We start from the raw sequence: 13,666 nt of genomic DNA, 5'->3' as shown, positions 1-13,666 counted from the left end.
CCGGCTCATCTCTATGAGCCAGCTTATCCATGGGCCTGCTTATCCATGAGCTGGCTCATCACTATGAGCCTTGTTATCTTTTTGAGCCACCTTATCCGTGAGCCTGCTTATCCATGAGTCGGCTCATCTCTGTGAGCCGGCTTATTCATGAGCCGGTTCATCTCTGTGAGCTGGCTTATTCATGAGCCGGCTCATCTATGTGAGCCTTCTTATCTCTGCGAGCCAGCTTATCCATGAGTCGGCTCATCTCTATGAGCCTTCTTGTCTATGTGGTCCAACTTCTCCATGAGCCGGCTTATCTTCAAAGTCAGAAAACTTGTCTTGTAATAGGTTGCTTATCCATGATGCGGCTCATCTCTATGAGCCAGCTTATCCATGGGCCTGCTTATCCATGAGCCGGCTCATCACTATGAGCCTTCTTATCTTTTTGAGCTACCTTTTCCGTGAGCCTACTTATTCATGAGCCGGCTAATCTCTGTGAGCTAGCTTATCCATGACCTGGCTCATCTATGTGAGCCTTCTTATTTCTGTGAGCCAGCTTATCCATGAGTCGGCTCATCTCTATGAGCCTTCTTATCTATGTGATCCAACTTCTCCATGAGCCGGCTTATCTTCAGAGTCAGAAAACTTGTCTTGTAATAGGCCAGGTCAAGATTGTAACCAGGTCAATATTGTAGCGGGGTCATGATTATAGCCGGTGGACTCAACTCCAGAGATGACTTACCCTCAGAGCTGGGTTTAGCTGCGGGTAACTCCCCCAACACATTCGATGATCCGTGTTAGAGATGCCCTTATCTAGATGTTTTGTGCTATACAAAAACATACACATCTTTGAACAACAGTGCAAAGTCTCAAAACACTGTGGATAGCAGTGCAAAGTCTCAAAACACTATGTGTGGATAGCATGTGCCTTTCACGAAAATTACTACTACCTCCAATTTATAATAAGTGTTGCAGTTTTAAACTAACAGCTGTTAAAAAATGCGACCCTTATTTTGGATCGGAGGGAGCAGGAAATAGGTGCATCAAATATCTCATGCACATGCTCCCAGGTGAAATCGAGAACTGAAAGTTTGCATGCCCAAATATCCCGGGAAAATTACAGATCTCATGCCCGAGTACTTCGAAAGCTTGTAGAATTTCATGAAGAAACGAGTACTGAGACCATCAAACTTGTAATTTGCTCAGTACGACAAGAGCACTCATTTCTGATGTGCCCCTCTGTTTTTACTGTTGCCATCTTCCACTATTTTGTAGACACGCCATGTACACTAGTGATATCTGAATGAAAATATAATCAAAATTGGCACTAGAGAAAATTGATTATAGTGGATACACTAGAAGCATTTACAGGAATAGAAGCTCATGCTTTCGAGCTGACTAAACTTATTCCTAGAGACTAGAGTGAAAAAAAATTGGGGCGTAGGAGGGAACAAGGTAATATATACCACTTATCACCAATGAACCAAGAAAATGCTAAAGCAAAAAAAAAAAACTATGACAATGCCCATTGACATCTACTCTAACCTAATTCATGAATTTCCGACAGTCAGCAGTCTGGCACAGGCAAGGAACTTTGCAATCATCAGCCTCATCAGGGTCAAACAGGTAATCATACCTAGAAATTACACACAACATAAAAACATGTTTAGTCTCCTTGCATCCTTGCAGAAACACAAAGATTATCACGATGGAGTTTAACATAATTTGCTGAGACCATCTGCAAAGAAAAAGAAAAGGAAATCATATACGACATACGTTAGCTCTTCACCGGCACAAACATTTCTCTTGGCAATTAGAACAATGCGGCTCTGATCATGCCCCACGCTCATAATCCTCGCATAAAAGTTTGGCGTGCACTGCAGCAAAAATAACAATACATCAGGCACATATTATTTAGAATCTTAAGCAGATTTGAAGTTCATTATATGATCCTTACAGAATGATTAATCAGGCGTGCCACGTTTCCTTTGTCTGTGGCATCAACAACCACTTCCTCGCTGATTTTGAAAAGCTGGGCAGAAAAAAGGACAGCATAAATGTAGTTAACGTTAGATGTATTATCAGAGGCTATTAAAATAATACATCATAAATCCATATAATGCATACAACACGTGATTTCCAGCAGTTGGGATGGCCAAATAGCATGTGTGTTGTAGATATAATGTTATTTCACAGAAAAAAATGCACTCATGGATACACCACATAACGGGGGAACTGGTATGGAAGATGACTCACATAACAATCTTTTCCCTGTACACGATACTGTGCTTCCCGTAAGTCCGCAACACTTCGTCTGACCTGTTCACCGCGGTACTCTAGAACCTGGAAAAAAAAGTTAACCATGAGCAATTTCTTGAACGAGGGCAGCAGCGTATTAATGAAACCACATGTAGGATAGCGGAATGCCGGCTTAATAATGGAAACTAGGGCGCATATGTGGGAACAGAAATTACCACGAGTGGTTACAAAGCAACCATGTAAGAAAAGTATAAATGGACCTTTAAAAAAATATCAATGGAGCGTAACGTATAAAGTAGAAAGAAAACCGTGTCATTACAACCAAGCATATCTACTGTTCAAGCGCCCCCAATTGTGAAAAATATTTCCATGGCATATAATAGTGTTTGAGGGAATACCATTTCTCCTTCTTGAATGTCCCTACGAGCAAAAAGTCCCCACCTATGAATTCCTGACCTACCAAAGCATACTCTGCTATGTTCCGTTTTCTGAAGTAAAGAAAAATTAATTAGTTTCATACTACAAATATATAAGTACAAGGGAAAGCCAACAGACATATAGTAACCTGAAGATAATGTAGACGCTCCTTAAAAGTAGAAAAGGATTCCGGATCCCTCTCTTCCTGCAGAGTACAGAGTTTTCCTTCATAAGAAAATTTGACTAAAAGATGGGAAAAGATATCTAATAAGCATGCATACATTACAGAATTAATCAAATTACCCTTCGTGGATTCAGACTGTCAATTTCATCCCAGCGGTGTTGACAATATCCTCTTACTCGGTGTGCCATTGCTGCCTCCCGGGATCTCTGCATGCAACAAAATTCCAATCAGGTGCGCACCAATGGGTTATCAATACAAGATACCAACCGGCAACAGTACTTATATTTTGGGAACAAGTGGCAGGAACACGGACACGCACGTTTGGCTCTCGGGTGTAATTACACCCAATTTTTTTTTAAAATAGTAATTTGGAAGAAAGTCAAAAAATCTGAAACTTTTTGCAAACAAAGTAGATCTATTGTTGCACTCGTATAAAAACTTTCGCAAAGAGAAGACTTTCATGTTGTTCTGGACGTAAAAAAACAAATTTGTCGCTATATATGCCGTACTGTTCACACTTTTAAAAAAACAAATTTGTCATTTTTGTCAGAGAATATTTCGTTGCAAATTATTTTTGTACACTAGAAATGACAGCTCAAGTTTGTTCGGGAAAAAGTTTTGGAACGTTTTGACTTTTTCTTAAAAAAATAAAAATAAAATACATAACCAGGTGTAATTACCACCATGTTCCAAAGGGTATTTTCCCAGGAACACTGCCTATTGAGCAACACCATATGTGCCAGGTAGAGAAGCAGCAGGCACATGATGACAGGACTGGGAGTCCTAGACTGAAGTTGAGTCCAGAGAATCTGGCCAGTGGGAGGCGTTGGGATTAGGAAAATAAACAGCAAACAAAGGTTGAATGCCTTGCAGTAATGTGCTCCATATGGTCACAACTAACGAAAAGAAGAGGAATCAGGGTCGGATAGCAAGGAGTCGAAGTTCAGCTAAGCAATTACAAAAAGGCTGTTGCATGTGCTCTTTGAAATAGTGTTTTTTCTTCGCTTAAATCAGGCACAGCTCAGAGTGTCTTTGCCACCTGGAGAATGAGGATGAGCGACTTATGGTGCTACCAGATCCACTCTTAAGCCTGAAAGTCAGAATCTGCTTCGTCACACTATGACATTTCACAAAAACCCAACTGCTAACAGCTACAAACTCCAGATCTGATCAAACATTGTCTTTGATAACCGTCTGGATAAATCACCACACTGGTTTCTAACTAGTACCTATGCTAGCTAAATGAATTAAATGTCCCAGCCTCCAAGGTATCTTGCAAGTTCACACAAGCCTACGAAACATGTTTAGCCCTATTTTTGGACGTAACCGTTAGCTGAAAGAAAAAAAATTCTGAGACATAACACTTGGTTGGAAGTAGTAAAAATCCCTCCAACTAACTAGATTCCATAGTGCAGCACAACAGAGAGTAGAAACCAGACTATCTGCTAGTAACACAGGGGTAACTTTAGCTGTTATCCTAGTTACCCATTCTCATGTAGCACTAGCATCAAAAGATAATGGCCACATCCTTAGAATTAACAAGTACTTCCCCGAACTTTATTGTTAAGAGCTGCTATAATGGCTATATTACATGCTAGACGTACGTTTTGTGGCTTACGTTGTAGCTAGCATAAAGGTGCATTCATTATTCTTTCAACTTTAAAGCAAGGCATACCTTCAGTTCTTTCCTAACATAAACTCGACATCTTGCAGAACATAAATTCTCTATAGTTTCAACTTCTGATGCTGAATCCTTGGGAAGATCTTTCCTAATCAGTCTTGAAGCAGCTATGGTGCCACTACTCTGAACAAGCCTTTTTGAAGAGAAAGTTCCAGCAGGAGTTTGAATTATCAAAACATTATCAGGATTAGGTCTCCTGCACATAAATAAATAATCCAAGACAATCCAACTGTCAGTATTGCACAAAAAGATGTGAACAAATTATAGCTTTACTCGTGCTTCCACTTCATAAATCTTACCGATGATGAGCACAATATGAAATCATCTTTGTTGTCTGTTTGCCGTTTTTTTCCAAGCAGTGCAGCTGCATACATGGAAAACATAGTAAAGTTCAGATGTGCTAAAAAAACATGAGATGCAAGCAAAAAAAATGAAATTACACACTTTTCTTCATTGATAAATAGCATAAGCAACATGTTCTTGCAGCGATCAGTATTAGCTATACCTCCATTCGATAGCCTGCCCTTGATGCACAGGTGGCATGGTAATAAGTCGAGCACCTGTAGCATTGTGTGCAAGCACCATGTATTTGCCTACATATGACGCACATCTGGAGCAATGGGCAAGAATGGAACATAATTAGGTCAACGTAGTCAAACATACGAGATACGTAGCACTCGTTCAGGATCAATCATCTTAAGCCACTTAAGCTATTGCACCAGCATATGTATTCAACCTTCATAAATAGCAGAGGTGCCATGCTCAATATCCCAATAGCAGGTTCCATGAGCTCATCACTAGCAAAAGCCACCTGTGGCTGAAACCATGCACATGCGACATGTACCCACAAGTTATCAACATTTGTTGGCTTCAGCGCTCCACCTAAAATAAGTGTTGAAGCCAGTAAGAACCAGGTTAATGATTACAAAAATGCTAAATAAAACAGAATGTCACAACTTGATTTTCCGGTATCAGATTTGACAAACTTAATTTAGTTGCTGTGGTGTTGTCACTATTGTTATTTAGAAAGAGACCTAGGTTCGACATTAATAGCAGTACTGATGAATCATCCTGTTACGGAATCTATTTCGTCCAGTTACCACTGAAAGGATAGCAGGTACATACCTTTCACAGGGCAAAGGCAGCAATCCCTCTTTTGTTCAGGCGTTTCACAAGCCCTACAAATCCACGAGGTGAAATCTTGCTTACCGCTCACACCATAGCATTCCTGATGAACAGCTATCTGGCATCTGAACATGAATGTGATCAATTGCAAACTCTATTCCATATCTCAAAATGATTCGCACCAAAGAAAAACATTGCGAGCAACACGAGCTTAATACCTGTTACAAATCACAATCTTATTGTAATCCCAATCTTCAACCCATCTACAGACTGCACACCTTTCGGTTGTCCATTTCACTTGTACATGATCATAAGGTTCTGTACATAAATTCAAGGTCCGTCACTTCAAATTCCTGGGAACCAGATCTTCTAATACTATAGGCTACAAAATAAATGCTCAGTTACCATTTAACAAATCAAGTAACTGCTGTTTTTTCAGTTTCTGAGAGGAGCGCTTTGAAGGATATGTGGAACACACGCTTGGTTGATGTTGATCTATCTGTAAAGAGAAATGTGGGACATTCATAACCCTAGCAAATAGAACTACAAACCAACAAAGGAACAGAAATAAAAACTACAACACTACTATACAGTTGCACAAGTACTAACAGCATCTATATATGCAGTGGAAAAGGTTGAAACGAAAGCATGTTGTCATTACTGTACGAACCCATTTTCCAAATGGCATAAGTGTTCCCTTCATTTTAATACTAGATTTCCAATTTTTACTTCTGCAGCCAGCGTGCCTTTCCCATTCATTGAACAGAAACTTTTGTCCCTTACAAGGGGCACAATGGCAAGAAATCCTGCAAAAAAAAGATAGTTTTTGAAGTCATAAGTAGGTCCAGATATATATGAAAAATATCAGAGTTATATGCAGATGAATGGAAACCACCTAAACAATGAACGAAGGCAAGCAGAAAGATAAGTTCAAGCCAAAAAACAGGAATCAATAATCTCACTAAGTGTGCATAATTGTGAGAAAACTGAAATTAAGCTATGGTGGTGCAGGCATGCCATGCCAGTCACAAGTAGGAATAACTTCACTACAATCTAATGTAATTCAGATAAGTGGTTCTTACAGTTCGAGATTTGGTAGGTAAGTTCCTTCCATGTCAAAACAGATGACCCCTACTCTGTCAGGCTTCCTTCCTTTCTGTGCAGAATTATCTTTACTGTTTCACAAATGGATTGTACATGTTAGTCTTAAGAGCAAATAAATTAGAACCTTGAAATATGAAGTTGTAGCATAAACAAGTAGTTCTAGCCTTCTAACTCACCTATCATCAGGAGAGTTTGTCTTCTTGCTGGACAGATTTGAGTTACGTTTAACTCTACAGTAAAGGCAGAAGTAACTTTTGTCTCGTAGATCCTATAGCATCAAAATGAGCATGTTAGCGATGGTAAATTACTAAAGCACCAAAGATATTATGACGAGAAAAACCTTTAGGTTGCTGCACTTTTTGTCACATTCTGCATGAATCCAACTTTCACAACCATGACAGCAAACCTGGTTAATCACCTCCCATCTTCAGAATTTGCATGGTTGGAAACATAAGATAAATTTATATTGCGCTAATGGCTACACTATGTCTTACCCATCTTCGGTCACATTTATGTTGCCAACTTTTCAAGCATATCCCACAGTACTCTTTTGATCTCAAGATCTGCACATACAGGAAGGTAGTGTAAGCCGTAAGGACAAGACACTCAGAGTGAAGTAGGTTCACCAAAACATACCCTAGCACAGTGTTTGCAAGCAAGTTGCTCCATCACATAAACCAACTTGTTTGACTCTTTGTTTGGAAAGCAATTTCCACAACTTTCACACTGCAATTCACTTGTATAATGCTGTGTGCAGAGAATAAGCAAAAATCTAATTAGTCTATTGGGGAAATATATGACAGTTGAAGAAGCAGTTCCATTTTGTGATAAATAGTACAAGAACAGCACTGAAGTGTAATGGTGTTACTAACTATCGTCGGCCATTGACTGACCCAGAAGGCGAGCTCTATAAGGCCAATAAGTTGAATAACCATTGGTACTCCACAATATATAAACATGCTCAGTTTTATCATTCTTCTTATACGCACACAGTACTATGTCTGCTAGATAATGTTTCTCAGAAGATTTTTCTGCAGTCATGCATCAATGCACTTTTCAGGCATTCGGCCCCCATCTAAAGTTTAGGTTTGAAGAAAAATCGTATGAATGTAGATAGACCTAAACTGTATACCTAATATTAATGCGTAGATAGAACACCAAAAACTTAGAAAGCCAGTAGGCAGGATTGAATACAAAGCCATGGAAGGTTGGACCAAAAATATTGATAAATTTCTGAAATTTCCTGTGAATACATGTCTTCTTAGTTGTGGAAAAATGGTCAACTTGCCTTAATCTGTGCCTGGCACTCCAGCTCGTTTGAACCAGTCACTTCTTCTAATTCGTCTGGACAAGATTGACAGACAACAGGCTGCCCTGCTGTGCTGTCATCCATTGGCACTTCAGAGAACCCCTGGTCGGCCAAAAAGGCCTCTTCTAGTGCCCTCTGGAAGTCACCAGGTTTGAGACTGCTCAAATCTGTTTGCCCTTGAAATCTGAGATGGAAATACATATATTTCTTAGCACATGTGTGGGTGCTATTCTACTTCTTGCCAATAAAAAGGCTTTCCTGATATGCTTTTGCAGCACTTTAAATGCAATAAGTGATAAGTTATTTTTAGTGAATTACTACGTACTACTAGTACTTACTGGTCAATGTAGTCCACAAAAGGAAAAATCCCTCCTTGCCTCACCCAGACATACTTCTGCAACACACGGGCGTCATCAAATGGTCATTCAGAAAGAAAGAGAGAAAAAAGGCTCAAAAGCAAAAGAGGAAGTGGCGCCAATTCAAGTCAGTCAGCCCGAACAAAACAGTAATTAATGTACCTTCTCGTCACTGAACTCTGCACGCCAGCCAAACAGCATCACACAAAGCACAGCACCTCCACGCGGCTGGGGCGGCATTGCATCGGCAGCTGCCTGCCGAGCTGGGTCGACCACAACTCCTGGCCACGCTGGTTGCCGCTTACCCAGCCGTGCCCACACAATGTCGCCATACAAAAACTCTGTGCTCCAATGAAGGTCCTCCTTCTGCGCCTGCAGGTCCTCTTCTGACTCTTCCTCTTCGTCTTCCATCGACTCGTTTCTATGGTAACCGCTGTACGGTTCATTGTGCAAGGAGGTGAGCGCGCTCAGAGACATGGAGTACTTCCTGGAGGCAACAAAATTCTGGCACACTCGGTAACGCTGTGCCTCCTCATCCTCATCCACCTCTGACAATGCGGAAGTCCTATCCAGGATTGCACCTTTACGGCAGAGCGGCTTGCTTTTGGGAACGAGCTGCTCGACCTTGGGCGGTGCAGGCGGCTTGGCCGGCTTCTCCTTCTTCCAGGGGTCGATGAGCACCGAGTCATTGAACCGCGAGGGCAGCACCTGGGCACGCCCGCGCGACGTCCGGACGACAGGCGGGCGCGTGGCGGCGGCAGCGGCGGGCGCCGGCGCAGCGCCGGCGGGTGATGCAACCTCGGGCTCCTCGCACCAGCGGAACCCGGCGGCGGCATACGGGATACCGGAGGCCGGCACGTGGCCGAGCAGCTCGACGGGGAAGAAGTCGTCACCCCTCTGCCTCTTTGGACGGCGCTCGCCGGCGCCGCCCTCGCCCTCGGCATTGCAGCGCTTGAGGCTGAGGATCTCCGAGCGCTGGGTCCGCTTGAAGATCATCACACGCGAACCCTTTGCCCCCCGCCCGAATTCACCGGCCCGGCGGCGAGATCACGGCGAATTCGGCGAGGGCTCCCCCGCAAACCCTAGCCCTGCCCTCGCCGCGGCGAATTGGAGAGGAGGGGAATTCGTCCCCCGCCTCTCCCCACGAGCCGTCGCGGAGACGGCGGGAGGAGGAAGGGGAGCAAAGAAGAAATCTTTGACGGAGATGCACACGGAGAGAAGGAGAAATCGGGATTGGGGGATTTTTTTTTCTTTTTGGTGCCTGTTCTTTGTGTGTTCTAATGGGAGGGCTCGGGAAGAAGAAGTCCTACGAGAAACGAGGAGCGGGGCGCGACCCGGTTGTAAAAACGATCCTGGCCCTGATTTTTCTCTCTCGTGGGATCGGGTTGGTTTCGTGCGGAAGGAAGGATGGATGGATGGATGGGATGGTGGTTACATGGATGGAAGTCGTCGTCGTCGTCGTCTTCGTCGTGGGTGCAGGTGGAGTTGCCGTCCCGACTCGCCGTTGGATTTTGGTGGTGGTGGTGACGGTGCGCGTCCATGGAAAGTTGGAGACGGAGGAGGCCGGTGGGCGTTACGAGGAGCTTGGGCTTGGCGTTTTGGCGTCGTGGTACGGGCATTTTCTTTGCCCGGATTTTATAGTTTGGATTCGTGTGGGTTTGAGCTTCGAATCCGGAATTTGGTCTGGGCTTTTGGTTGTGCTTGGGTTTGGACTTTGGAGCAGATGGTTTCGACATGGACGGGAGGAGAGAGAGAGAGAGATGATCAAGGTGGCCACGAACGAGTTTTGTGCAGTGTGGGATGGGATGGGGAGCTGGCTAGGCTAGGGCGACGTCACGACGAGTAGGTAGGTAGGCGCTGTACCTGTAGTGATGATTGATCGTCCCTCCCGGGCGGGCGGAGAGACAGACGGTTTGATCCAGATGCGACTCACTGACTGTCTTCTCAAACTCGATGGAAATATGAATGGTCGATGCCCGATTTCGCCACCCCGACGGAATGAAGAAATTTCCGGGTTTTATTTTCTTTCGTGTTCTTGTTTCGAGTTCGAGCTCGAGTCCCTGCAGCTCGGTCCTGGCAGTGACCGGTGTTTGATCTAGTCTTCTGTAGGTGGAGCTTCCGGTGGGATTTGTGCGAGTTTCCATGTCGGCCTCCTTGGGCGAATCGCGAAACAAAAATCGTGCACGGGCCAGGAGAGGAGAGCGCAGGCGTAGATCCTGGTCGAGGCATCGCCGGCGGGTGTTGATCCAAGCAGAGACGGTCGATTAATCCGACTTCTTTTTCTCTTTTGATTTATCCATATATCTATATAATCTATCTACTAGTACTAGTTGCAATCGTGGTCGCCGCGCTCGAATCCACGGTCGCAAAGGCGTGCAGCTTTGGCCGCCCGGATGACACTTCCGCCGTGCATTCGTGTCGCCTTGGCCACGATTCGCCGGAGTTGGAGGGACCTTCAGCACGCACGGCCACGGCCACGGCCACGGCCACGGGCTTCTTTGCTGGATTCTCCCTCGGTGGCCCGGTGGACTTTGATTGAGTGCGCCAGTCAGATTCCCAGAGTCGTACCGTCGGAGTTGGCTGTTCCATGGCCATCGGAGCAAAGAGCACGGGAGGGAGGCGTGTGTGTGGCAGTGCGTTCATGCTGTGTGTCAAGATTAGTACAACTACAAGGGATGTCCGTCCATGGCCATGAGTGAGGCGTGAAGGAGCTGCTCCAGACGACGCAGCGACACAAGAATTAATTAGGGGTAGGTGTCAAAGTTTTCTTGGTTCCTGTGCCTGCAGCTTTTCTCATCCTCGATTGTTTCTTCCTCCTTCACTGAAGAAATTCTCCTCGTTGAGATTCACAGATACTACTGCTAGTAGATCCGAAAATGAAAATGATCCGGTGAGGCGAGCGTTGTGCCTGCACACATTAAAAACATGATTTTTCTCACGGGTATCGTTAGGGCGCCGTAGTCCAGTGTCCAATCAACCCCATCCGCGAAGCCGGCAAGAAATGTCAGATCAATTTTATTGTTCGGCTCACTTGGGACGCCCAAGTTGCCGATCCAGCCGTGTGGAGAACCCCCGGCGCCGCCATGCTTCCTGCCCGACGCACCGCACCGCCATCGACCGGAGCAGGCGAGAGACGATCTCCTTCGCTCGTGCAGATGCCTCCGTCTGATTTCTCAGCTCTAGCTACAAACGGCAGATGTTACATGTGATTTTCTCATCCTGTTCGCTGCGGCTACTGTAGCGGTGGTTCATGACGGCCGCGTTTTTTTTTTAAATTGTTCATTCAAATCGCGAATCAGTACAAAATAGGTGACCCTTACAAGTACATTAAAACGCAAAAACAAATGACCATGAACACTTAAAGTACCCTAAGACAATCCTAACACAAGAAGATCTCTGAAGCCCTGTGTCATCATCCCTGAATATTGAGAGAAGACCCTTGCAGCAAAAAAAATGCAACCAGTCGCAAACGGGTCATCATCTTCGACCACGGTACAATTGCCGCAACGCTGCTTCCTCCTTTCTTGACACCAGCGCTGAAAGGGCATGAACATCAATCCAACACACCTGCAACAGCCGTCGCCATCTTTGGCTTTGAGTACCGCGAAAAGTGTCCCTTCCGGAAGGAAGAGAACTCGAGTCATCCGACCGGTCCAGCACCGCGGCCGGGCCATCCGCCCAGGCAAAGCAGGATCTCCCACCAACATCAGCGCAGAGGAAGGAGAAGAACAGCAGCAGCAAATCGTACCAACACGGAAGAAGAAAGGTCTTCGTCTCCCTACCTCCATCGCCCATCTGAGGATGCAAACGGCCAGTGCCGATGGACCTCCAACACCATACCCCACGACCTCGACCAGATCCGGGGATCCCCAACACCGTTGGCTCCTAGACGAAGGCAAAAGCCTCGCCTGACCGCGAACGGAGCCCGAAGAAACTTATTCCGACGCGACACCACCGCAACGGTCTCGGCAGCGTCTCCCTCAACCCCAACCCTACCACACACCCACCTAGTGAACAGACCCGAGGTTCCCCCTCCCTCCCTCCGCCGGAGCGGCCGACGGAGAGAGAGGGAACCGGTGCGGCGCGCAAGGGACCCCTAGTCGCCTCCTTGATCGCCTCAAGCGATCCAACTTTTTCGGGCGTGCGGTTGGTCCGTCGTCCCCGGGGGTAAAAGTAATTTCATGACAGTCGTGTTGCGACGTTCTGGTTTGACAGCTGGGTTAATGGCTCGGCGCCCTTCCTACTGGCGCCGCAGATTTTCCGTCTCTCGCGCCGCAAATGGAGGTCTGTTCGTGATACCCTTGATAGTAACAAGTGGGTACATGATCTAAGGGGCCGCATCACTGTCGATCTGCTCCCGAAATTCATTGATCTTTGGGTCAAGATTGAAGCGGCGGCGACGTTGTCGGATGGGCATGACGAATTCACTTGGACTCCCTCTGCAAACGGTTGCTACTCCTCGGCCTCGGCCTACCGGCTGCAGTTTCTTGGACCTTCCTCGTCCCCGGTCATGGACTCAATCTGGAGTGCCTGGCCCCGGCCAAGTGCAAGCTCCATGCATGGCTCTTCTCCATTGGCAAGGCTGCTTACGACCGATAAGCTCATGAAGAGGCAATGGCCAAACTACTACTTCTGCCCACTGTGCCGGAGAAATCTGGAAACACAAGACCACCTCTTCATCGAATGTGTTTGGTCGTGTGAACTGTGGCAAGCGGTCGCCACTCGTTTTTGCTATACTTCACGACCCGCTCTGTGGCGTTCGTAGCTATCTCTGGTTGACTCGCTTCAGGGTCTGCCCATAGGGGGATAGCACGTCGTTAAAACATGGCCGATCCATAGCTATGCTGACCCTTTGGCATATCTGGAAGGAGCGGAATGATAGGATCTTTCGCGACGAGGAGAAAACTGCGGCTCAAGTGCTAGGCGCCGTCTCGAAAGATCTTACCGAGTGGGTTCTAGGTGGGGGACTTCATCTGATGCCGCGAGAGTAGCCCTAGTGCGAGCCGCTGTTTTTTCTTCTTCTTCTTTTGTTCTTCTTTCTTTCTCTGTTGGCTGTTTAGCCAGCCTTTGTATAGTTGGCGCTCTTCCGCCGTTCTTCTATTAATGCAAACATAGTTCTCCTGTGCTTCAGCAATTTTTTCTCAATATAAGCAATTTGATGTGTCATGGGCACCACCGTTGTTGTTGTTGCCGCATCTGCGGTGCTAGTGCTTGACTCTGGAACAAGAGCATTCACAACAACTTCATGT

General features: G+C 45.7%; 1 protein-coding gene across 1 annotated transcript; it reads right to left on the bottom strand.

Moving 5' to 3' along the window:
- Positions 1 to 1,286: 1,286 nt before the first annotated feature.
- On the bottom strand, positions 1,287 to 9,957 carry LOC123061629 (histone-lysine N-methyltransferase ATX4; the record flags this gene model as incomplete). Its single annotated transcript, XM_044484808.1, is given in 23 exon segments — positions 1,287 to 1,618; positions 1,759 to 1,859; positions 1,940 to 2,014; positions 2,239 to 2,325; positions 2,640 to 2,729; positions 2,807 to 2,863; positions 2,962 to 3,048; positions 4,518 to 4,719; positions 4,823 to 4,887; positions 5,029 to 5,133; positions 5,260 to 5,405; positions 5,649 to 5,773; positions 5,867 to 5,966; positions 6,054 to 6,147; positions 6,319 to 6,454; positions 6,731 to 6,823; positions 6,929 to 7,020; positions 7,093 to 7,158; positions 7,247 to 7,315; positions 7,389 to 7,499; positions 8,041 to 8,245; positions 8,400 to 8,455; positions 8,580 to 9,957. Coding segments are annotated over 23 exon segments (3,087 nt in total). The 3' UTR covers positions 1,287 to 1,527.
- Positions 9,958 to 13,666: the final 3,709 nt, after the last annotated feature.

Source organism: Triticum aestivum, chromosome 3A, assembly GCF_018294505.1.
Source record: "Triticum aestivum cultivar Chinese Spring chromosome 3A, IWGSC CS RefSeq v2.1, whole genome shotgun sequence".
NCBI classification, from domain to species: Eukaryota; Viridiplantae; Streptophyta; class Magnoliopsida; order Poales; family Poaceae; genus Triticum; species Triticum aestivum.
This window is presented reverse-complemented; position numbering and strand designations above follow the sequence as displayed.